This window comes from Coregonus lavaretus, assembly GCF_964263955.1.
Source record: "Coregonus lavaretus genome assembly, contig: HAP1_SCAFFOLD_702, whole genome shotgun sequence".
NCBI classification, from domain to species: domain Eukaryota; kingdom Metazoa; phylum Chordata; class Actinopteri; order Salmoniformes; family Salmonidae; genus Coregonus; species Coregonus lavaretus.
The window spans coordinates 154,458-179,511 of NW_028163467.1; the positions used below are offsets into that span (position 1 = coordinate 154,458).

The 25,054-nt window shown below is 45.7% G+C and overlaps 2 protein-coding genes across 4 annotated transcripts; one reads left to right on the forward strand and one right to left on the reverse strand.

Moving 5' to 3' along the window:
* The first annotated feature begins 543 nt into the window (after window positions 1–543).
* gtf2f2a (general transcription factor IIF, polypeptide 2a) lies at window positions 544–15,571 on the forward strand. Of its 3 annotated transcripts, XM_084192978.1 has the most exons (10): window positions 544–727; window positions 928–1,001; window positions 1,134–1,152; window positions 1,288–1,432; window positions 1,686–1,697; window positions 2,714–2,773; window positions 4,902–4,983; window positions 5,270–5,369; window positions 5,643–5,786; window positions 14,310–15,571. In XM_084192978.1, exons 1-10 carry the CDS (start codon window positions 662–664, stop codon window positions 14,439–14,441), a joined length of 834 nt encoding a protein of 277 aa, XP_084049104.1. In that variant the 5' UTR covers window positions 544–661; the 3' UTR covers window positions 14,442–15,571. The 3 variants fall into 3 exon arrangements, with proteins under 3 accessions (XP_084049104.1, XP_084049106.1, XP_084049105.1); XM_084192980.1 differs by lacking the exon at window positions 2,714–2,773; XM_084192979.1 differs by lacking the exon at window positions 1,686–1,697.
* A 1,145-nt stretch (window positions 15,572–16,716) lies between these two features.
* LOC311118102 (translationally-controlled tumor protein homolog) lies at window positions 16,717–24,348 on the reverse strand. The gene is made up of 6 exons (XM_084192977.1): window positions 24,184–24,348; window positions 23,646–23,719; window positions 21,818–22,005; window positions 20,822–20,927; window positions 20,249–20,365; window positions 16,717–17,247 (listed from the first exon to the last, which is right to left on the reverse strand). The coding sequence occupies exons 1-6, from the start codon at window positions 24,209–24,211 to the stop codon at window positions 17,245–17,247; spliced, it is 516 nt and encodes a 171-aa protein (XP_084049103.1). The 5' UTR covers window positions 24,212–24,348; the 3' UTR covers window positions 16,717–17,244.
* Between the last annotated feature and the right edge of the window lie 706 nt (window positions 24,349–25,054).

The following is a 25,054-nucleotide window of genomic DNA, read 5'->3' on the forward strand; positions in this document are numbered from 1 at the left end:
TAGAAGCTGTTGAGAAGTCTTTTGGACCTAGACTTGGCGCTCCGGTACCGCTTGCCGTGAGGTAGCAGAGAGAACAGTCTATGAAAATTTTGAGGGCCTTCCTCTGACACCGCCTGGTATAGAGGTCCTGGATGGCAGGAAGCTTGGCCCCAGTGATGTACTGGGCCGTACGCACTATCCTCTGTAGTGCCTTGCGGTCGGAGGCCGAGCAGTTGCCATACCAGGCGGTGATGCAACCAGTCAGGATGCTCTCTATGGTGCAGCTGAATAACCCAGGGTAGGCTGTGCTACCGTTTCTATGGTGCTACCATGTTTTTAATTGTGAAGATTTTTCATGTAGCCAATGTTTTCTGAGATACAGGTTTTTTCATAGGTATGAATATGAGTTGTTTGATGAAAAGATATTCGAACAGTTTATTTTTTCATTGACCACCGAACTTCGACTTCTAGTATTTATGGTTTCGCGCGTCCTTTCTGGCTCTCATGAGCCTCCGTAGTTATAGTTTCGCGCGTCCTTTCTGGCTCTCATGCGCCTCCGTAGTTACGGTTCGTTCATTTTAACGGACCGTGTGTTGTTTAGTAAACGTTTGCTAGCCTACCTCAAATAACGCCGAACAAATTGTAATGGTAACGTGTAAGAGGTGATTTCAACGTTTTAAACATGTCAGAGAAAGGCGAAGTGGATTTGACTGGTGCTAAACAGAACACGGGCGTGTGGCTGGTAAAGGTACGTTGGAAATGCAGGGTATAAACTGTAGCTAGCTAGCGGCTAACGTTAGCCAGCTAGCGGCAGCGTCAGATGGATGGGACGAGACTAGCTAGCGGCAGGCTAGCGATCTATTCAAGTAGACTACAGTAACTGTCACTATCATCACACTGCATAAGGTAGCTAGCTAGCTAACTAACAACCAGTCTCTGTGCCCACAGGTGCCCAAATACCTGTCCCAGCAATGGGCCAAAGCATCAGGCAGGGGAGAGGTCGGGAAACTCCGGATCGGCAAGTATGTAGAAATGGCTCGTTCATATGTTATTGTTGGTCATCATCATCGCTGTTTACTTTCTCTGCTGGCTAAAGATAAGTTTCTATCTTAGGTGATCAGCTGATCAATTGTTTTCTTCTTCTCTTGCCTTAGGAACCAAGGGAAAGCAGAGGTAATAATACTGACTATGGTGGCTGACGAGTCAATACACAGACAGAGGAATTGCATTCCTACGGATAATTGACCCCAACCCAGCCAACAATGTCCTGGTCCTAAACTGATATCACTTAAACTTGTTGTGCACCAGGTGGCATTCACTCTGAATGAAGACCTGACGATGATTGACAGCCTGGGGGACAAGCCATCAGGGGTGCAGGCCCCCAGGGACCACCCGTTCACCATGCAGACTGTAGGAGGACAGACTCTGGCCGTGTTCACTGAGACCCAATCAGGTAAGGAACCGCAGTTACCTGGCCTCCAGCTGATTTGATATAGAAAGCTGTCTATTTTGGTGCAAAATGGCACCTGTATGGGAGTAGGGTGTCATTTGAGACGCCATGACACCTGACTGCCATGTTGTTTGAGTCATAACCTCTATTTGAATGTGTAGTCAGATAATATTCACTGTCAAAATGCCTTGACTGCAAATGTCCTGACTGCAAATAAGCATGGTTTGTGATTTATAACTGATCTTTCACCCATTAGAGTCATCTAAGGGTAAGTAGCACTGTGTGTCTGTGAGTCCCTCCGCCTCAGGGTAAGTAGTACTGTGTCTGTGTGTCCCTCCGCCTCAGGGTAAGTAGTACTGTGTGTCCCTCCGCCTCTCTCTCCTTCTCCATCTGTCTCTCTCCCCTTCCTCTCTCACTCCCTCTCCCCCCCTCTCATTTCCCCTCTCTCTCTCTGCCCCTCTCTCTCATCTCTCTCTCTGCCCCTCTCTCTCATCTCTCTCTATGCCCCTCTCTCTCTTTCCCTTTCTCCCTCTCCATCTCTCTATCTCTCTCTATCTCTCTCCATCTCTCTCTGTCCCCCCCTTCCCCTTTCTATCTCTCATTGTTTTGGGCTGGTTTTGATCAGATTCGTTGCATTTTTAATTTCCGTTGCCACAGCAGAACAGATGAACGTCCTCTGCTTGTCTCAGTGGCTCCGCTGGCTGGCTCTCTGCTCAGATCAGATCAGAACCACTGCGAATGAATCAGCTCAGTAGTTTGGACATGATCTGCTGCTGAATGGGATTTGGAGCTTGTTAACAACATAAACAAATCAATCAATATTATGATGGTATCGATCTGGTGTGGAGTGGAGTGCTTGGTTTGACGTCATGATTTGTGCATGGTCTTGATGCCACTTCTAATGTGCACCTCCCCTCGTCTCCCTCCCCTTCGTCTCCCTCCCCCTCGTCTCCCTCCCCCTCGTCTCCCTCTCCCCTCCTCGTCTCCCTCCCCCTCGTCTCCCTCCCTCATCCTGATCCCCAGCCAGGCCTGTTGCTTGAGGGTGTGTCAGTGTGGAGTGTGAGCTTGTGGTGTGTCCTTTGTATGTGTTTTGGAGACAGTATATAGAGTTCTGTTTTTTTGAGGCACTTGTTGGCTTGAGTGTGAAGTGTGGCCACCGTCAAGATGTGTTGTTTTGCAACATGTTGCAGAGCAGTTCTGTGTGCATCTCCGTTGCTACTGCCTCTACGCCACAAACCCGGTAGTCTAAACCTTACTGTCCAATCCACTCCTCCGTCCCTGTAGGCCAGTCAGAAGAGAGATCTGATGGCAGCACCTCAGTTTCGGGGGCGGGGACAGGACCAGGTGAGTCCCCTCAGTCTCTTCCCCACTGAGAGGTGTGGAGCCTGGGCAGGAGGCTGGAGGTTAGGTCTCTTGTCTGGTGGAGGTTGTTGAGAGGTGTGGAGCCTGGGCAGGAGGCTGGAGGTTAGGTCTCTGTCTGGTGGAGGTTGTTGAGAGGTGTGGAGCCTGGGCAGGAGGCTGGAGGTTAGGTATCTGTCTGGTGGAGGTTGTTGAGAGGTGTGGAGCCTGGGCAGGAGGCTGGAGGTTAGGTCTCTGTCTGGTGGAGGTTGTTGAGAGGTGTGGAGCCTGGGCAGGAGGCTGGAGGTTAGGTCTCTGTCTGGTGGAGGTTGTTGAGAGGTGTGGAGCCTGGGCAGGAGGCTGGAGGTTAGGTCTCTGTCTGGTGGAGGTTGTTGAGAGGTGTGGAGCCTGGGCAGGAGGCTGGAGGTTAGGTCTCTGTCTGGTGGAGGTTGTTGATCAGTTAGTCTCTAGTCTCCTGTTAGACAACCCTAGTGATCAGTTAGTCTCTAGTCTCCTGTTAGACAACCCTAGTGATCAGTTAGTCTCTAGTCTCCTGTTAGACAACCCTAGTGATCAGTTAGTCTCTAGTCTCCTGTTGGACAACCCTAGTGATCAGTTAGTCTCTAGTCTCCTGTTGGACAACCCTAGTGATCAGTTAGTCTCTAGTCTCCTGTTGGACAACCCTAGTGATCAGTTAGTCTCTAGTCTCCTGTTAGACAACCCTAGTGATCAGTTAGTCTCTAGTCTCCTGTTGGACAACCCTAGTGATCAGTTAGTTTCTAGTCTCCTGTTGGACAACCCTAGTGATCAGTTAGTCTCTAGTCTCCTGTTAGACAACCCTAGTGATCAGTTAGTCTCTAGTCTCCTGTTGGACAACCCTAGTGATCAGTTAGTCTCTAGTCTCCTGTTAGACAACCCTAGTGATCAGTTAGTCTCTAGTCTCCTGTTAGACAACCCTAGTGATCAGTTAGTCTCTAGTCTCCTGTTGGACAACCCTAGTGATCAGTTAGTCTCTAGTCTCCTGTTGGACAACCCTAGTGATCAGTTAGTCTCCTAGTCTCCTATTAGACAACCCTAGTGATCAGTTAGTCTCTAGTCTCCTGTTAGACAACCCTAGTGATCAGTTAGTCTCTAGCCTCCTGTTAGACAACCCTAGTGATCAGTTAGTCTCTAGTCTCCTGTTAGACAACCCTAGTGATCAGTTAGTCTCCTGTTAGACAACCCTAGTGATCAGTTAGTCTCTAGTCTCCTGTTGGACAACCCTAGTGATCAGTTAGTCTCTAGTCTCCTGTTAGACAACCCTAGTGATCAGTTAGTCTCCTGTTGGACAACCCTAGTGATCAGTTAGTCTCTAGTCTCCTGTTAGACAACCCTAGTGATCAGTTAGTCTCTAGTCTCCTGTTGGACAACCCTAGTGATCAGTTAGTCTCTAGTCTCCTGTTGGACAACCCTAGTGATCAGTTAGTCTCTAGTCTCCTGTTAGACAACCCTAGTGATCAGTTAGTCTATAGTCTCCTGTTAGACAACCCTAGTGATCAGTTAGTCTCCTGTTAGACCACCCTAGATCCCTGGGAGCGAGGCTACTGATTAGTAAACAGTGTGTGTTGGCTGTGTTGCTCCACACCAACCGCAGGGTTGGCAGGCAGAGTGGGTGTGTTGCTCCACACCAACCGCAGGGTTGGCAGGCAGAGTGGCTGTGTTGCTCCACACCAACCGCAGGGTTGGCAGGCAGAGTGGGTGTGTTGCGCCACACCAACCGCAGGGTTGGCAGGCAGAGTGGGTGTGTTGCTCCACACCAACCGCAGGGTTGGCAGGCAGAGTGGGTGTGTTGCTCCACACCAACCGCAGGGTTGGCAGGGCAGAGTGGCTGTGTTGCTCCACAGCAACCGCAGGGTTGGCAGGCAGAGTGGGTGTGTTTTATGACCCTTCAGTTGTGGTGATGACTGTGTGGCATAGGACTGGCACTGTGATGTCACACACTGAGGAATACCACACTGAGGAATACCACACCGAGGAATACCACACTGAGGAATACCACACTGAAACAGATGAAATGATGGAGAGAGAGAGAGAGAGTCAACACACACAGTGACGTCTACTCATGTCTTTTAACTGTCTCTCCTTTCTTCTGAAGACAAAATCTCCCTGGAGGGAGTGGTGGTCCAGAGAGCGGAGTGTAGACCTGCTGTCAGTGAGAGCTACATGAAACTCAAGAGGTACACACTCTCACTCACACACACACACACACACACACACACACACTCACACACACACTCACACACACACTCTCACACACACACACACTCTCTCACACACACACTCTCTCACACACACACACACACACACTCTCTCACACTCTCTCACACACACACTCTCTCACACACACACACTCTCACACACACACACTCACACACACTCTCACACACACACTCTCACACACACACTCTCTCTCACGCTGACACTCATTGCTCTCTCGTGTCCCCTCTCCTGCTCTGTCCCCAGACTGCAGATGGAAGAATTGTCCAAGCCAGTGAGATTGTCTCAGCAACTAGACAAGGCTGTTACCACCAACTACAAACCAGTGGCCAACCATTCCTACAACGTAAGGAGACCGGGTGGCCTGGCTGGCTGGCTGGCTGGCTGGCTGGCTGGCTGGCTGGCTGGCTGGCTGGCTGGCTGGCTGCCTGCCTGAGTGGTAGTTTCTCTGTTACACCGTGTGACCTCGGGAAGACACCATCAGTGTGTGCACATTTTGTCCCAAACTAACCTGAACTAGACTAATACGGTGTGTGTGTGTGTGTGTGTGTGTCCGTGTGTGTGTGTGTGTGTGTATGTCCGTGTGTGTGTGTGTGTGTGTGTGTGTGCGTGCCCCCAGCTGGAATATGACAGGAAGAAAAAGGAGGAGGGGAAAAGAGCGCGGGCGGACAAGCAGCAGGTGTTGGACATGTTGTTCTCAGCCTTTGAGAAACACCAGTATTACAACATCAAGGATCTGGTGGACATCACCAAACAACCTGTGGTAAGGAAGGATACTTCCTGTGGGATACATTTACATTTTAAACAACCTGTGGTAAGGAAGGATACTTCCTGTGGGATACATTTACATTTTAAACAACCTGTGGTAAGGAAGGATACTTCCTGTGGGCATCACCAAACAACCTGTGGTAAGGAAGGATACTTCCTGTGGGATAGATTTACATTTTTAGTCATTTAGCAGACGCTCTTATCCAGAGCCACTTGCAGTTAGCGAGCGCATACATTTTTCATACTGGCCCCCCCGTGGGAAACGAACCCACAACCCTGGCGTTGCAAGCGCCATGCTCTACCAACTGAGCTACAGTGTGGGAGAGATGCTGTGGGAGAGATGCTGTGGGGAGAGATGCTGTGGGGAGAGATGCTGTGAGGAGAGATGCTGTAACAGTGTAGTAGAAAACGGGCCGATCCTTGCCTTTCTACTGCCATAGGCGAGACCAGACGTTGAAGTTGGGTTCAATTTAGGTTATGAATGAAAGGTGAAAAGGTATTTTCCGTATGTTTAAAATACATATTTTCCAGGACGTTGAAATCAGGTTCATTTTCGGTTCTGACTGAAAGTTGAAAATGCATATTTTATAGACGTTGAAAATATGTATTTTCAGGATGTTGAAATTGGGCGTATTTGGTTCTGAATGAAAGTAGAAAAAAAAACAATGTCTGTGGATGTGGAAATCAAGGCCGGTCCGGAACTGCACCCAAAAAATATGTCCAAAAGGCGTCATCATCGGTCCGTGCCTACTGAGGTGTAGCCTACAGTGTTGCCTGAAATAAAATGTTATGAATGCCAATCTGTGGTAAGCCTACCGTTTGTAAAACACCCAAAAAATGACGTCTGGACAGGACCAAAAAAAAGACGTGTCCTCGTGAGTACTGGGGTGCAGCTACCATGTCAAGGCGCAATGGAATTCAAAGGCCACATACTCTTCCTACCATATCCTGGATCTCTTCCTACCATATCCTGGATCTCTTCCTACCATATCCTGGATCTCTTCCTACCATATCCTGGATCTCTTCCTACCATATCCTGGATCTCTTCCTACCATATCCTGTATCTCTTCCTACCATATCCTGTATCTCTTCCTACCATATCCTGGATCTCTTCCTACCATATCCTGGATCTCTTCCTACCATATCCTGGATCTGCTACGTGATGTATGTTACGATCATTTTGTTTGACTGAACGTTGGTGGAGCGCTGCAGAGATGCGTCTCTCCAACAGCACCCTGGAGAGGCGCCCCTGGGGAATGGACGGGCGAAGATATTTAGCGCCTTTGACAAAGCGGGCGCTGCTTATCACAGGGCGGCATCAGCGCTCACCTGAAAAGCCCGCATGCCCACTGGTCGAGCCAGACTTGTCATTGTTTTGGGGCAGAATTATGTGGAGGTTTTTATGTGTTGATGTTGGGAGGCGCGTCGTGGTCATGCCGCCCCTCGTCAATCTGCCGCTAGAGGTGGCCTGCGTAATGAGCGCGGGCCGGCCGTGGTGATTTGTGTTTCAACATCTCTCCCTATCGGTCTATATAATACAACATCTCTCCCTATCTGTCTATATAATACAACATCTCTCCCTATCTGTCTATATAATATAACATCTCTCCCTATCTGTCTATATAATATAACATCTCTCCCTATCGGTCTATATAATACAACATCTCTCCCTATCGGTCTATATAATACAACATCTCTCCCTATCTGTCTATATAATACAACATCTCTCCCTATCTGTCTATATAATACAACATCTCTCCCTATCTGTCTATATAATACAACATCTCTCCCTATCTGTCTATATAATACAACATCTCTCCCTATCGGTCTATATAATACAACATCTCTCCCTATCGGTCTATATAATACAACATCTCTCCCTATCGGTCTATATAATACAACATCTCTCCCTATCGGTCTATATAATACAACATCTCTCCCTATCGGTCTATATAATACAACATCTCTCCCTATCGGTCTATATAATACAACATCTCTCCCTATCGGTCTATATAATACAACATCTCTCCCTATCGGTCTATATAATACAACATCTCCCCCTATCGGTCTATATAATACAACATCTCCCCCTATCGGTCTATATAATACAACATCTCTCCCTATCGGTCTATATAATACAACATCTCTCCCTATCGGTCTATATAATACAACATCTCTCCCTATCGGTCTATATAATACAACATCTCTCCCTATCGGTCTATATAATACAACATCTCTCCCTATCGGTCTATATAATACAACATCTCTCCCTATCGGTCTATATAATACAACATCTCTCCCTATCGGTCTATATAATACAACATCTCTCCCTATCGGTCTATATAATACAACATCTCTCCCTATCGGTCTATATAATACAACATCTCCCCCTATCGGTCTATATAATACAACATCTCCCCCTATCTGTCTATATAATACAACATCTCTCCCTATCGGTCTATATAATACAACATCTCTCCCTATCGGTCTATATAATACAACATCTCTCCCTATCGGTCTATATAATACAACATCTCTCCCTATCGGTCTGTATAATACAACATCTCTCCCTATCGGTCTGTATAATACAACATCTCTCCCTATCGGTCTATATAATACAACATCTCTCCCTATCGGTCTATATAATACAACATCTCTCCCTATCGGTCTATATAATACAACATCTCTCCCTATCGGTCTATATAATACAACACTCCCCCTATCTGTCTATATAATATATCATCTCTCCCTATCGGTCTATATAATACAACACTCCCCCTATCTGTCTATATAATACAACATCTCTCCCTATCGGTCTATATAATACAACATCTCCCCCTATCGGTCTATATAATACAACATCTCCCCCTATCGGTCTATATAATACAACATCTCCCCCTATCGGTCTATATAATACAACATCTCTCCCTATCGGTCTATATAATACAACATCTCTCCCTATCGGTCTACATCTCTCCCTATCGGTCTATATAATACAACATCTCTCCCTATCGGTCTATATAATACAACATCTCTCCCTATCGGTCTATATAATACAACATCTCTCCCTATCGGTCTATATAATAAAACACTCCCCCTATCGGTCTATATAATATATCATCTCTCCCTATCGGTCTATATAATACAACACTCCCCCTATCGGTCTATATAATACAACATCTCTCCCTATCGGTCTATATAATACAACATCTCTCCCTATCGGTCTATATAATACAACATCTCTCCCTATCGGTCTATATAATACAACATCTCTCCCTATCGGTCTATATAATACAACATCTCTCCCTATCGGTCTATATAATACAACATCTCTCCCTATCGGTCTATATAATACAACATCTCTCCCTATCTGTCTATATAATACAACATCTCTCCCTATCTGTCTACATAATACAACACTCCCCCTATCTGTCTATATAATACAACATCTCTCCCTATCGGTCTATATAATACAACACTCCCCCTATCTGTCTATATAATACAACATCTCTCCCTATCGGTCTATATAATACAACATCTCTCCCTATCGGTCTATATAATACAACATCTCTCCCTATCGGTCTATATAATACAACATCTCTCCCTATCGGTCTATATAATACAACATCTCTCCCTATCGGTCTATATAATACAACATCTCTCCCTATCGGTCTATATAATACAACATCTCTCCCTATCGGTCTACATCTCTCCCTATCGGTCTATATAATACAACATCTCTCCCTATCGGTCTATATAATACAACATCTCTCCCTATCGGTCTATATAATACAACATCTCTCCCTATCGGTCTATATAATACAACATCTCCCCCTATCGGTCTATATAATACAACATCTCCCCCTATCGGTCTATATAATACAACATCTCCCCCTATCGGTCTATATAATACAACATCTCTCCCTATCGGTCTATATAATACAACATCTCTCCCTATCGGTCTATATAATACAACATCTCTCCCTATCTGTCTATATAATACAACATCTCTCCCTATCGGTCTATATAATACAACATCTCTCCCTATCGGTCTATATAATACAACATCTCTCCCTATCGGTCTATATAATACAACATCTCTCCCTATCGGTCTATATAATACAACATCTCTCCCTATCGGTCTATATAATACAACACTCCCCCTATCTGTCTATATAATATATCATCTCTCCCTATCGGTCTATATAATACAACATCTCTCCCTATCGGTCTATATAATACAACATCTCTCCCTATCGGTCTATATAATACAACATCTCTCCCTATCGGTCTATATAATACAACATCTCCCCCTATCGGTCTATATAATACAACATCTCTCCCTATCGGTCTATATAATACAACATCTCCCCCTATCGGTCTATATAATACAACATCTCCCCCTATCGGTCTATATAATACAACATCTCCCCCTATCGGTCTATATAATACAACATCTCTCCCTATCGGTCTATATAATACAACATCTCTCCCTATCGGTCTATATAATACAACATCTCTCCCTATCGGTCTATATAATACAACATCTCTCCCTATCGGTCTATATAATACAACATCTCTCCCTATCGGTCTATATAATACAACATCTCTCCCTATCGGTCTATATAATACAACATCTCTCCCTATCGGTCTATATAATACAACATCTCTCCCTATCGGTCTATATAATACAACATCTCTCCCTATCGGTCTATATAATACAACATCTCTCCCTATCGGTCTATATAATATATCTCTCCCTATCGGTCTATATAATACAACACTCCCCCTATCTGTCTATATAATACAACATCTCTCCCTATCGGTCTATATAATACAACATCTCTCCCTATCGGTCTATATAATACAACATCTCTCCCTATCGGTCTATATAATGCAACATCTCCCTATCGGTCTATATAATACAACATCTCTCCCTATCGGTCTATATAATACAACATCTCTCCCTATCGGTCTATATAATACAACATCTCTCCCTATCTGTCTATATAATACAACACTCCCCCTATCTGTCTATATAATACAACATCTCTCCCTATCGGTCTATATAATACAACACTCCCCCTATCTGTCTATATAATACAACATCTCTCCCTATCGGTCTATATAATACAACATCTCTCCCTATCGGTCTATATAATACAACATCTCTCCCTATCGGTCTATATAATATATCATCTCTCCCTATCGGTCTATATAATACAACACTCCCCCTATCTGTCTATATAATACAACATCTCTCCCTATCGGTCTATATAATACAACATCTCTCCCTATCGGTCTATATAATACAACATCTCTCCCTATCGGTCTATATAATACAACATCTCTCCCTATCGGTCTATATAATACAACATCTCTCCCTATCGGTCTATATAATACAACATCTCTCCCTATCGGTCTATATAATACAACATCTCTCCCTATCGGTCTATATAATACAACATCTCTCCCTATCTGTCTACATAATACAACACTCCCCCTATCTGTCTACATAATACAACACTCCCCCTATCTGTCTATATAATACAACATCTCTCCCTATCGGTCTATATAATACAACACTCCCCCTATCTGTCTATATAATACAACATCTCTCCCTATCGGTCTATATAATACAACATCTCTCCCTATCGGTCTATATAATACAACATCTCTCCCTATCTGTCTATATAATACATCATCTCTCCCTATCTGTCTATATAATACAACATCTCTCCCTATCGGTCTATATAATACAACATCTCTCCCTATCGGTCTATATAATACAACATCTCTCCCTATCGGTCTATATAATACAACATCTCTCCCTATCTGTCTATATAATACAACATCTCTCCCTATCTGTCTATATAATACAACATCTCTCCCTATCTGTCTATATAATACAACATCTCTCCCTATCTGTCTATATAATACAACATCTCTCCCTATCTGTCTATATAATACAACATCTCTCCCTATCTGTCTATATAATACAACATCTCTCCCTATCTGTCTATATAATACAACATCTCTCCCTATCTGTCTATATAATACAACATCTCTCCCTATCTGTCTATATAATACAACATCTCTCCCTATCGGTCTATATAATACAACATCTCTCCCTATCGGTCTATATAATACAACATCTCTCCCTATCGGTCTATATAATACAACATCTCTCCCTATCGGTCTATATAATACAACATCTCTCCCTATCGGTCTATATAATACAACATCTCTCCCTATCTGTCTATATAATACAACATCTCTCCCTATCTGTCTATATAATACAACATCTCTCCCTATCTGTCTATATAATACAACATCTCTCCCTATCGGTCTATATAATACAACATCTCTCCCTATCTGTCTATATAATACAACATCTCTCCCTATCTGTCTATATACAGTGGGGGAAAAAAGTATTTAGTCAGCCACCAATTGTGCAAGTTCTTCCACTTAAAAAGATGAGAGAGGCCTGTAATATTCATCATAGGTACACGTCAACTATGACATACAAATTGAGAAAAAGATATCCAGAAAATCACATTGTACGATTTTTAATGAATTTATTTGCAAATGATGGTGGAAAATAAGTATTTGGTCACCTACAAACAAGCAAGATTTCTGGCTCTCACAGACCTGTAACTTATTCTTTAAGAGGCTCCTTTGTCCTCCACTCGTTACCTGTATTAATGGCAAATGTTTGAACTTGTTATCAGTATAAAAGACACCTGTCCACAACCTCAAACAGTCACACTCCAAACTCCACTATGGCCAAGACCAAAGAGCTGTCAAAGGACACCAGAAACAAAATTGTAGACCTGCACCAGGCTGGGAAGACTGAATCTGCAATAGGTAAGCAGCTTGGTTTGAAGAAATCAACTGTGGGAGCAATTATTAGGAAATGGAAGACATACAAGACCACTGATAATCTCCCTCGATCAGGGGCTCCACGCAAGATCTCACCCCGTGGGGTCAAAATGATTACAAGAACGGTGAACAAAAATCCCAGAACCACACAGGGGGACCTAGTGAATGACCTGCAGAGAGCTGGGACCAAAGTAACAAAGCCTACCATCAGTAACACACTACGCCGCCAGGGACTCAAATCCTGCAGTGCCAGACGTGTCCCCCTGCTTAAGCCAGTACATGTCCAGGCCCGTCTGAAGTTTGCTAGAGTGCATTTGGATGATCCAGAAGAGGATTGGGAGAATGTCATATGGTCAGATGAAACCAAAATATAACTTTTTGGTAAAAACTCAACTCGTCGTGTTTGGAGGACAAAGAATACTGAGTTGCATCCAAAGAACACCATACCTACTGTGAAGCATGGGGGTGGAAACATCATTCTTTGGGGCTGTTTTTCTGCAAAGGGACCAGGACGACTGATCCGTGTAAAGGAAAGAATGAATGGGGCCATGTATTGTGAGATTTTGAGTGAAAACCTCCTTCCATCAGCAAGGGCATTGAAGATGAAAGGTGGCTGGGTCTTTCAGCATGACAATGATCCCAAACACACCGCCCGGGCAACGAAGGAGTGGCTTCGTAAGAAGCATTTCAAGGTCCTGGAGTGGCCTAGCCAGTCTCCAGATCTCAACCCCATAGAAAATCTTTGGAGGGAGTTGAAAGTATGTGTTGCCCAGCAACAGCCCCAAAACATCACTGCTATAGAGGAGATCTGCATGGAGGAATGGGCCAAAATACCAGCAACAGTGTGTGTAAACCTTGTGAAGACTTACAGAAAATGGTTAACCTGTGTCATTGCCAACAAAGGGTATATAACAAAGTATTGAGAAACTTTTGTTATTGACCAAATACTTATTTTCCACCATAATTTGCAAATAAATTCATAAAAAATCCTACAATGTGATTTTCTGGATTTTTTTTCCTCATTTTGTCTGTCATAGTTGACGTGTACCTATGATGAAAATTACAGGCCTCTCTCATCTTTTTAAGTGGGAGAACTTGCACAATTGGTGGCTGACTAAATACTTTTTTTCCCCACTGTAATACAACATTTCTCCCTATCGGTCTATATAATACAACATCTCTCCCTATCGGTCTATATAATACAACATCTCTCCCTATCGGTCTATATAATACAACATCTCTCCCTATCGGTCTATATAATACAACATCTCCCCCTATCGGTCTATATAATACAACATCTCTCCCTATCGGTCTATATAATACAACATCTCCCCCTATCGGTCTATATAATACAACATCTCCCCCTATCGGTCTATATAATACAACATCTCCCCCTATCGGTCTATATAATACAACATCTCCCCCTATCGGTCTATATAATACAACATCTCTCCCTATCGGTCTATATAATACAACATCTCCCCCTATCGGTCTATATAATACAACATCTCCCCCTATCGGTCTATATAATACAACATCTCTCCCTATCGGTCTATATAATACAACATCTCTCCCTATCGGTCTATATAATACAACATCTCTCCCTTCTCTTTCCCCCACCCCCTCCTCCATTCAGAGTTACCTGAAAGAGATTCTGCGCGACATCGGCATCTACAACGTGAAGGGAACCCACAAGAACACGTGGGAGCTGAAGCCAGAGTACAGACACTACCAGGGAGGAGAGGAAGGGAAGGATGCCGACGACTAGCCAGGGTCTGGGCCTCCGTGGCTGGGTCCGACTAGCCAGGGTCTGGGGCTCCGTCCGACTAGCCAGGGTCTGGGGCTCCGTGGCTGGGCCCGACTAGCCAGGGTCTGGGGCTCCGTGGCTGGGTCCGACTAGCCAGGGTCTGGGGCTCCGTGGCTGGGCTGGGTCTGGGCCTCCTGGAGAGCTCACCACTGGATGGGAGGGTCGTTGGTTTTATAGACGTTACATTTTTTTATAATGATGCAGAGAAATAAAACAGTGAAGTTACTGATGTGTTGGACAGTTAGTTGCTGACCGGATCACTGACCTATTCTCCCTTTATAGTGCACTACTTTTTAACCAGGACTCTGGTCTAATGTAGTGCACTACTTTTAACCAGGACTCTGGTCTAATGTAGTGCACTACTTTTAACCAGGACTCTGGTCTAATGTAGTGCACTACTTTTTAACCAGGACTCTGGTCTAATGTAGTGCACTACTTTTAACCAGGACTCCTCTGGTCTAATGTAGTGCACTACTTTTTAACCAGGACTCCTCTGGTCTAATGTAGTGCACTACTTTTTAACCAGGACTCTGGTCTAATGTAGTGCACTACTTTTTAACCAGGACTCTGGTCTAATGTAGTGCACTACTTTTTAACCAGGACTCTGGTCTAATGTAGTGCACTACTTTTTAACCAGGACTCTGGTCTAATGTAGTGCACTACTTTTTAACCAGGACTCCTCTGGTCTAATGTAGTGCACTACTTTTAACCAGGACTCCTCTGGTCTAATGTAGTGCACTACTTTTTAACCAGGACTCTGGTCTAATGTAGTGCACTTTTAAAGGGTATAGGGTGTCATTTGGGACGAATGCGAGGATTCCTACTATTCTGACCAGTGAGGGGCGTTAGGTTCCCCTCACCTGGGCCACTAGGAGGGGGGAGATTAGGTGGACTCCCCTCAAGGCATTCATGAGCAGGTTTGACCGAAGTTTATTCCCTATGTGTGGGATCTGACCGTTACATTCAATCAGCGGTCCTTCAGAAATGTTCTGCTTACAGACACACGGCTCGGAACGCGTCAACGAAGGGTCAATTATGTACAAGTTGGTTTTTAATGACTGATGGAATAAAATGTTTTTTTTGTAAAAATGTACCCGAGTCTGTTTTTCCCTTTAGAAATGTTCTACTTAGGTTTCCCCAAGTCACATCACATCCCTACTAAAACACACAAGCTGCAGCGTTCTAATTGACTATATTTTGTTACTCCAAGTCCTGGCTCGTCTGGCTAAATCAAGGAGAACCAGTCCACGAATGTGTGAATATCAAACTGATCCCAGGACACTTTGATGTGTGCAGTCAGCTAACCGTGGAAGGTCCCCCCCCCCCCGGCCGGCCGTGTGCAGTAGGATAACTGGAATGTTTGAAAAGCCACAAATAGAACTGGGGTTCGTCTGTATCAAGTGTCTCAGAGGAGGAGCGCTGATCTGGGATCAGGTCCCCCCCATATCTACGTAATCTTCACTGTGATCTAAAACTGATCCTAGACTTTCCTACTGAGCTGCCTGATAAATACAGGCCCCCCCCCCCTGATGTGACATGTTATTCTACATGTCGTAGGAATGTTCTAAAACGATATGTGGTCCTCTGTAGCTCAGCTGGTAGAGCACGGCGCTTGTAACGCCAAGGGTAGTGGGTTCGATCCCCGGGACCACCCATACACAAAAAAAAAAATGTATGCACGCATGACTGTAAGTCGCTTTGGATAAAAGCGTCTGCTAAATGGCATATTATTATATTATTATATATTTCTACATTCCAAAGCATTGTCCTGCTGAACCCAGCCCAGAGCGAGCGGTCGTGTTCTAGACTAGAGCATCAAAACAGGACGTATCGCGGGTAAATTGTGACCGACTCACCGTACAAATAATAATCTGAGTAGTTATTTACGATGCACGGTGATTTGTAGATCCAGTCAGTCGACTTGGCCTTTAAAAAAGCCGGCTGCCGCACCGAACGCACCCCAATGTTTATCCACACGGTACGGTCCCAACAGATCCCATTAGAGCAGGAGAGAAGGGGTTTCCCAACCCTCTGCTCAGGGACCACCACAACGTTTTCACACATTTGCTGTAGCCCTGCCACTGGTACAATGAGTCGTGGATTTTTATTAGTGGACCAGTGGAATAGTGTGTCCTGGTTCAGGGATAAACCGATGTGTGAGACATCTGGTGGTTCCCCGAGGAGATGGAAGGGGGAAGTACTGTGTTAGAGTGAAAGCAGATGGCACAAGACAGTGGTATTTCCGGCCGTTAAAGCCCATTTATTTCACAACTAGTGTCAACGAGTCCTTTACAATTGTGTGAGAGAGCGAGGTGGGAGAGTAACGTCGCAGTACATCTGATAGAAGTCACCACGCACACAGCGGGCCAAGCCAGCATGGTTCCATCCATCCATCCATCCATCCATCCATGGTAGGCAGGAGAGGCCCTGTCCAACGTCCGTCAGTTTACAAACAGGGCGTCTCCCTCGGGACGCCACACAGACCAGATGTGGGGACGAAGAGGAGAGGAGAGGGGGGGGAGAAGGTTGGGGCCAAAAAAATAAAACCTGATCAAAGAAAGGCGAGTCTGTTTCCAGGTGTTGGGAGCGATACAGACAAGGGGTTGGGTCAGTTCTGTCCGTGATCAGGGGGGCGACGGTAGCTATGGTAACAAGCAGGCAGGGTTGGGTCAGTCTGTCCGTGATCAGGGGCGGCGGTAGCTATGGTAACAAGCAGAAACGCTCCCTCCGATCCCAGGCACTTCTGTTAGGATGTCCAGATGGTTTACTGCATAGGAGGAGAAAGGAGACACTATCACAGAGAGACAGTAGTCCACTAGAAAAGGGAATGGGGTGCCATTTTGGGACTCTGTCAGTCAGAGGTATATTAAAACACCTCCATGTGTTCCTCCTCTCTATCCGTACTGTCACTCAGCCAGGCAGTCGGGGAAAGTGAAGGGAAGATTTACTTTAGCATCCAATTGCAAACCCAGAAGTCACGGTGGAGGAACTTCAGGTCTATCAGATGGATGCATGGGCTCTGTATTCAGTGTGTGGTGTGACTGGTGTCTCAAATAGCACCCTAGTCCCTATATATAGTGCACTACAGCACCCTAGCCCCTATATATAGTGCACTACTTTCGACCACAGCACTCTGGTGTGCCATTTGAGACAAAGTGATTCAAAAACATTCTGAACATTGAAGATAGAAATAGAATGAATAGAACAGATCATCCCCGGTTCTACACGACAGATCATCCCCGGTTCTACACGACAGATCATCCCCGGTTCTACACAACCCATTTCTATCTGAACTCATTATATATATATCCCTGACTAAGCACCCTGGCTCTCTGCCTGCCTAGTGACTGGGGCTGGGCGTTAAATGCCTCATGACAATGAAATGCCAACAGGCCGACGCCCACAGAAACAGCCACGTCAGTCGGAGGGGAGGAATGTACAGGGTGTGGCATGTATGTTAAACATCAAGGGAAGGATCATGGGGGGGGTTGAATGTTGGAGCAGTGTCTTTACACTTAGCTTTAAGGGAAGGGATCATGGGGGGGTTGAATGTTGGAGCAGTGTCTTTACACTTAGCTTTAAGGGAAGGGATCATGGGGGGGTTGAATGTTGGAGCAGTGTCTTTACACTTAGCTTTAAGGGAAGGGATCATGGGGGGGTTGAATGTTGGAGCAGTGTCTTTACACTTAGCTTTAAGGGAAGGGATCATGGGGGGGTTGAATGTTGGAGCAGTGTCTTTACACTTAGCTTTAAGGGAAGGGATCATGGGGGGGTTGAATGTTGGAGCAGTGTCTTTACACTTAGCTTTAAGGGAAGGGATCATGGGGGGGTTGAATGTTGGAGCAGTGTCTTTACACTTAGCTTTAAGGGAAGGGATCATGGGGGGTTGAATGTTGGAGCAGTGTCTTTACACTTAGCTTTAAGGGAAGGGATCATGGGGGGGTTGAATGTTGGAGCAGTGTCTTTACCCTTAGCTTTAAGGGAAGGGATCATGGGGGGGTTGAATGTTGGAGCAGTGTCTTTACACTTAGCTTTAAGGGAAGGGATCATGGGGGGGTTGAATGTTGGAGCAGTGTCTTTACACTTAGCTTTAAGGGAAGGGATCATGGGGGGGTTGAATGTTGGAGCAGTGTCTTTACACTTAGCTTTAAGGGAAGGGATCATGGGGGGTTGAATGTTGGAGCAGTGTCTTTACACTTAGCTTTAAGGGAAGGGATCATGGGGGGGTTGAATGTTGGAGCAGTGTCTTTACACTTAGCTTTAAGGGAAGGGATCATGGGGGGTTGAATGTTGGAGCAGTGTCTTTACACTTAGCTTTAAGGGAAGGGATCATGGGGGGGTTGAATGTTGGAGCAGTGTCTTTACACTTAGCTTTAAGGGAAGGGATCATGGGGGGTTGAATGTTGGAGCAGTGTCTTTACACTTAGCTTTAAGGGAAGGGATCATGGGGGGGTTGAATGTTGGAGCAGTGTCTTTACACTTAGCTTTAAGGGAAGGGATCATGGGGGGTTGAATGTTGGAGCAGTGTCTTTACACTTAGCTTTAAGGGAAGGGATCATGGGGGGGTTGAATGTTGGAGCAGTGTCTTTACACTTAGAACTTGGCATTTTACACAACGTTTCTCAAATCAAAAAAAAAAAAAATCAATCAACTTGAACCCAAACAAGCACTAGAAACAGCCATAGAAAGTGTAACTATGGGCCCTGGTCAAAAGTAGTGTACTATATAGGGAATAGGGTGCCATAGGGCTCTGGTCTAAAGTAGTGCACTATATAGGGAATAGGGTGCCATAGGGCCCTGGTCAAAAGTAGTGTACTATATAGGGAATAGGGTGCCATAGGGCTCTGGTCAAAAGTAGTGTACTATATAGGGAATAGGGTGTCATAGGGCTCTGGTCTAAAGTAGTGAACTACATAGGGAATAGGGTGTCATAGGGCTCTGGTCTAAAGTAGTGTACTATATAGGGAATAGGGTGTCATAGGGCTCTGGTCTAAAGTAGTGCACTATATAGGGAATAGGGTGCCATAGGGCTCTGGTCAAAAGTAGTGAACTACATAGGGAATAGGGTGTCATAGGGCTCTGGTCTAAAGTAGTGTACTATATAGGGAATAGGGTGTCATAGGGCTCTGGTCTAAAGTAGTGTACTATATAGGGAATAGGGTGTCATAGGGCTCTGGTCTAAAGTAGTGCACTATATAGGGAATAGGGTGTCATAGGGCTCTGGTCTAAAGTAGTGAACTATATAGGGAATAGGGTGTCATAGGGCTCTGGTCTAAAGTAGTGAACTATATAGGGAATAGGGTGCCATAGGGCTCTGGTCTAAAGTAGTGTACTATATAGGGAATAGGGTGTCATAGGGCTCTGGTCTAAAGTAGTGAACTATATAGGGAATAGGGTGTCATAGGGCTCTGGTCTAAAGTAGTGAACTATATAGGGAATAGGGTGTCATAGGGCTCTGGTCTAAAGTAGTGTACTATATAGGGAATAGGGTGTCATAGGGCTCTGGTCTAAAGTAGTGTACTATATAGGGAATAGGGTGTCATAGGGCTCTGGTCTAAAGTAGTGTACTATATAGGGAATAGGGTGTCATAGGGCTCTGGTCTAAAGTAGTGTACTATATAGGGAATAGGGTGCCATAGGGCTCTGGTCTAAAGTAGTGTACTATATAGGGAATAGGGTGCCACTTGGGACATTCCCTATGTGAATTCAGCGGGTACTGTCAACTTCACTACATCACCTATAGAGAACCAGACAGTCCTCCAACTTACGTATTTCTCGATCTCGATACCGTCTTTGAAGAAGAGGAAGAAAGGCGTGACTCCATCCTCACGGTAATCTAGCAGGCCGATGGCTCCGTCACAGTTCATTGACTCACCGGTGAAGAACTGTAGGAGGAGCAGGCCACGTGTTCAAGAGGGCATATACAAGGAGACAATGTTCACTTTTATAGTTTCATACAATGAGGAAGATGAGCTGCATTCTTTTGGAGCCAAACCACACACATCCCCCCCCCCCCCCCCCTCTATCCAAAATTCAAAGTGTAGGCCACTGACTGGACAACGTACTCAGGTAAAAACAGATGTTAGTTTCATAGGTCACAGCCTCTAAAGGTGTCCTAAGATTGTCATCACTGTACGTTCCAGTAAGCCACTTCACTTCAACTCATTAACCCAATATATAAACGAGTGTCCACAACATACACAGCACGGGCCACGGTTGCATCCCAAACAGCACCCTGTTCAGCGCACCAAATAACAGACCCTGGACTGGTGTGGTGCACCACGCAGTGAAAAAGGGTTGCCATGTGGGACCCAGCCCCACGAGTTAGGCGTTCCTCTCACCTGGTATTTATCGAGGTTCCCCAGGATCATCTTAACAGCTGCCGGAGCTCCAGCCACGAAGGCCTGTACCCTCTTGGAATCCTGCTCCTCCAGCTTAGCCTTGACTCTGGGGGGGACGACACGCCGACATTACATTCACAACGCTCCCATTGGGCTGCCTGATACTCCCAGAAAACACTCACTGCTTGTGAACTGTTCATTACATTTTTTTGGCACCTATTTTTTTTTTACCAGGTAAGTTGACTGAGAACACAGTCTCATTGACAGCAACGACCTGGGGAATAATAATATAATAATAAGCCATTTAGCAGACGCTTTTATCCAAAGTGACTTACAGTCATGTGTGCACAATTTTTTTTTAACGTATGGGTGGTCCCGGGGATCGAACCCACTACCCTGGCGTTACAAGTGCCATGCTCTACCAATTGAGCTACAGAGGAGTGGAATGGTTACAGGGGGGGACGAATGAATGAGCCAATTGGAAGTGTACTGCTCCAAATCCCCTCCCAGTCGTTTAACAGGTATTTACACCCAGACGCCATAGCAGGGCGAGCAGAAAGCGCAGGGACACTTCCAATTGGCTCATTCATTCGTCCCCCCCCTGTAACCATTCCACTCCTCTGTAGCTCAATTGGTAGAGCATGGCACTTGTGATTTAAAAAAATTAAATTAAAAAAATTATGAAGCTAGCATCACAGTTACTAAAACCCTCATTTATTAAGTCACCAGAGAGAGAGGTGGCCCAGGCTGTCAACGTGCGGATTATAAAATAAAATACTGATTTTGGACTGGCGGTTACGTCTTATTTGCAGTTTAAATATCACTCTCAACCTGCTCACTGTAAATGACTTTTCGGCACAAAGTTACTTGAGTTCATGAACAGAAGCTGACGATTAAAACAGAGATGTGGGTTACATATAGAGATCCAGCTTTTAGTTGTTAAGGCCCATTTCTGTGACCCCTTCAGGCTTTAGATTAGATGACAAGACCACTTACGCCTTCATGTATCCCTTGATATAGCTCTGGTAGGCCTTCTTGTTGTAGGCGGAGGTCTCCTGCAGTTTGCTGTTGAGCACAATGTCAACTCCACTGACCGTGGACGCTTCACTGCCCTCGTCTCCTCCCTCTGCAGAGGCGTTGGCGCCGATCAAAGCACCGTCGACGTCCTCCGATCTGGAAGTGAGCTGGAAGGGAGGCGAGATGGGGGTTGGGGGTTTATGGTTAGGCTAGCAGGCTACAACGGTAGATGGGGGTTGGGGGGTTATGGTTAGGCTAGCAGGCTACAACGGTAGATGGGGGTTGGGGGGTTATGGTTAGGCTAGCAGGCTACAACGGTAGATGGGGGTTGGGGGGGTTATGGTTAGGCTAGCAGGCTACAACGGTAGATGGGGGTTGGGGGGTTATGGTTAGGCTAGCAGGCTACAACGGTAGATGGGGGTTGGGGGGTTATGGTTAGGCTAGCAGGCTACAACGGTAGATGGGGGTTGGGGGGTTATGGTTAGGCTAGCAGGCTACAACGGTAGATGGGGGTTGGGGGGTTATGGTTAGGCTAGCAGGCTACAACGGTAGATGGGGGTTGGGGGGTTATGGTTAGGCTAGCAGGCTACAACGGTAGATGGGGGTTGGGGGGGTTATGGTTAGGCTAGCAGGCTACAACGGTAGATGGGGGTTGGGGGGGGTTATGGTTAGGCTAGCAGGCTACAACGGTAGATGGGGGTTGGGGGGGTTATGGTTAGGCTAGCAGGCTACAACGGTAGATGGGGGTTGGGGGGTTATGGTTAGGCTAGCAGGCTACAACGGTAGATGGGGGTTGGGGGGGGTTATGGTTAGGCTAGCAGGCTACAACGGTAGATGGGGGTTGGGGGGGTTATGGTTAGGCTAGCAGGCTACAACGGTAGATGGGTTGGGGGGTTATGGTTAGGCTAGCAGGCTACAACGGTAGATGGGGGTTGGGGGGTTATGGTTAGGCTAGCAGGCTACAACGGTAGATGGGTTGGGGGGTTATGGTTAGGCTAGCAGGCTACAACGGTAGATGGGGGTTGGGGGGGGTTATGGTTAGGCTAGCAGGCTACAACGGTAGATGGGGGTTGGGGGGTTATGGTTAGGCTAGCAGGCTACAACGGTAGATGGGGGTTGGGGGGGTTATGGTTAGGCTAGCAGGCTACAACGGTAGATGGGGGTTGGGGGGGGTTATGGTTAGGCTAGCAGGCTACAACGGTAGATGGGGGTTGGGGGGGGTTATGGTTAGGCTAGCAGGCTACAACGGTAGATGGGGGTTGGGGGGTTATGGTTAGGCTAGCAGGCTACAACGGTAGATGGGGGTTGGGGGGTTATGGTTAGGCTAGCAGGCTACAACGGTAGATGGGGGTTGGGGGGGGTTATGGTTAGGCTAGCAGGCTACAACGGTAGATGGGGGTTGGGGGGGTTATGGTTAGGCTAGCAGGCTACAACGGTAGATGGGGGTTGGGGGGTTATGGTTAGGCTAGCAGGCTACAACGGTAGATGGGGGTTGGGGGGTTATGGTTAGGCTAGCAGGCTACAACGGTAGATGGGGGTTGGGGGGTTATGGTTAGGCTAGCAGGCTACAACGGTAGATGGGGGTTGGGGGGTTATGGTTAGGCTAGCAGGCTACAACGGTATCAACACGTTATCCTAGCTAGCTAGCTAGTAGATCCGTTTACCGGAGCCGAAGTTGCCAAACATGTTTCATACCCCTCCAGCATTTTTAAGTTAGTGAAATGGATGAATAGCTAGCCAAGTTGCTAACCGTTAAGGAAGGTAACTGTATTGAAACGGTAGAGTAGCGGACGTTAGCTAAACGTACCTTCCCCTGTACTTCGTACAGCATGCCGTCGCAGGCCTCCGTGATTTTGTAGACCTCGGTGAATAACTCATCTCCTGAAAATACAGAATGATTAGCCAACGCACCCCCCAAAACATGGTAGCTAGCCTACTAGTTAACACAATAGTTAGCTAAATTCACTAATCAGCTGTTTACATTGGGAAACAGGGCAGTTAGTAGCTAGTTCTCTTAACTAGCCAGTTAACGCTAGCTAGTTAGCCAAATGCCGGTAGGCCTCGCTAACCAGCTGGTAAATACTAACTCCGGCAAGCCTAACAGTCTATTGATTTTTACTCCGTTATACAGTACTCATAAAATATACTTGGATCGATGGCCGTGCAGAATACCATGGGGGACTACGACGAAGTTTAAAAAGTATTTTCCACCACATCGTTGGCACGAAAGGCCTTAGAACTTCCGGTAGGCCGCAATAAACACACTACAAAATGCAGACCCAAAAAAGAAGTGATTTTTATGAAATAATGACAACAAAGTACTGATAATATAAACGTTAGTTTACCGGTGATGATATCCTTGTAGATGATCATTTTTGTTGGATTGTAGATGTGACGTTCAAGGGGAAGATGGTTTTGGATCCCTACCCGTCTCAGGACTCGTAAGAAAAGGACAGGAGAAACAGCGGTTCCCCAATTTAGATAGCAGCGGTGCTAGTGACGTCATGCAGAAGGGTTCTGCTAATATGGGTCACAGGTGCCCCCTTGAGGACATTTAGCGCGGTGCCGCTTCTCCGGGTGCCTTCCAACCCTGCCCATGTGTTTTTTCTTTTAGTCTCAGGTTTTACCAGAGAGGAGTCGGCGGGGGGTTAACGTTGTGTTGGCCACTACCCAGTCAGGGTTGTAAAGCCACGAGTTCAAGCTAATCAAATCGAAGTTTGTTTTAGGATACAGCGTAGTGTAAAGCTACACAATACAATGAAAAGCCTACTCACAGTAAAGCTCTCCTCTCAGACAGTGCAGTGATCTTAAGCTATTTGTATTTACATTAGACTATAGTCTACCAATAGCTACTGTATACCACGTAGTCGTAGGCCTATTAGACTATAGTCTACCAATAGCTACTGTATACTACGTAGTCGTAGGCCTATTAGACTATAGCCTACCAATAGCTACTGTATACCACGTAGTCGTAGGCCCTATTAGACTATAGCCTACCAATAGCTACTGTATACCACGTAGTCGTAGGCCTATTAGACTATAGTCTACCAATATCTACTGTATACCACGTAGTCGTAGGCCTATTAGACTATAGTCTACCAATAGCTACTGTATACTACGTAGTCGTAGGCCCTATTAGACTATAGTCTACCAATAGCTATACCACGTAGTCGTAGGCCTATTAGACTATAGTCTACCAATAGCTACTGTATACCA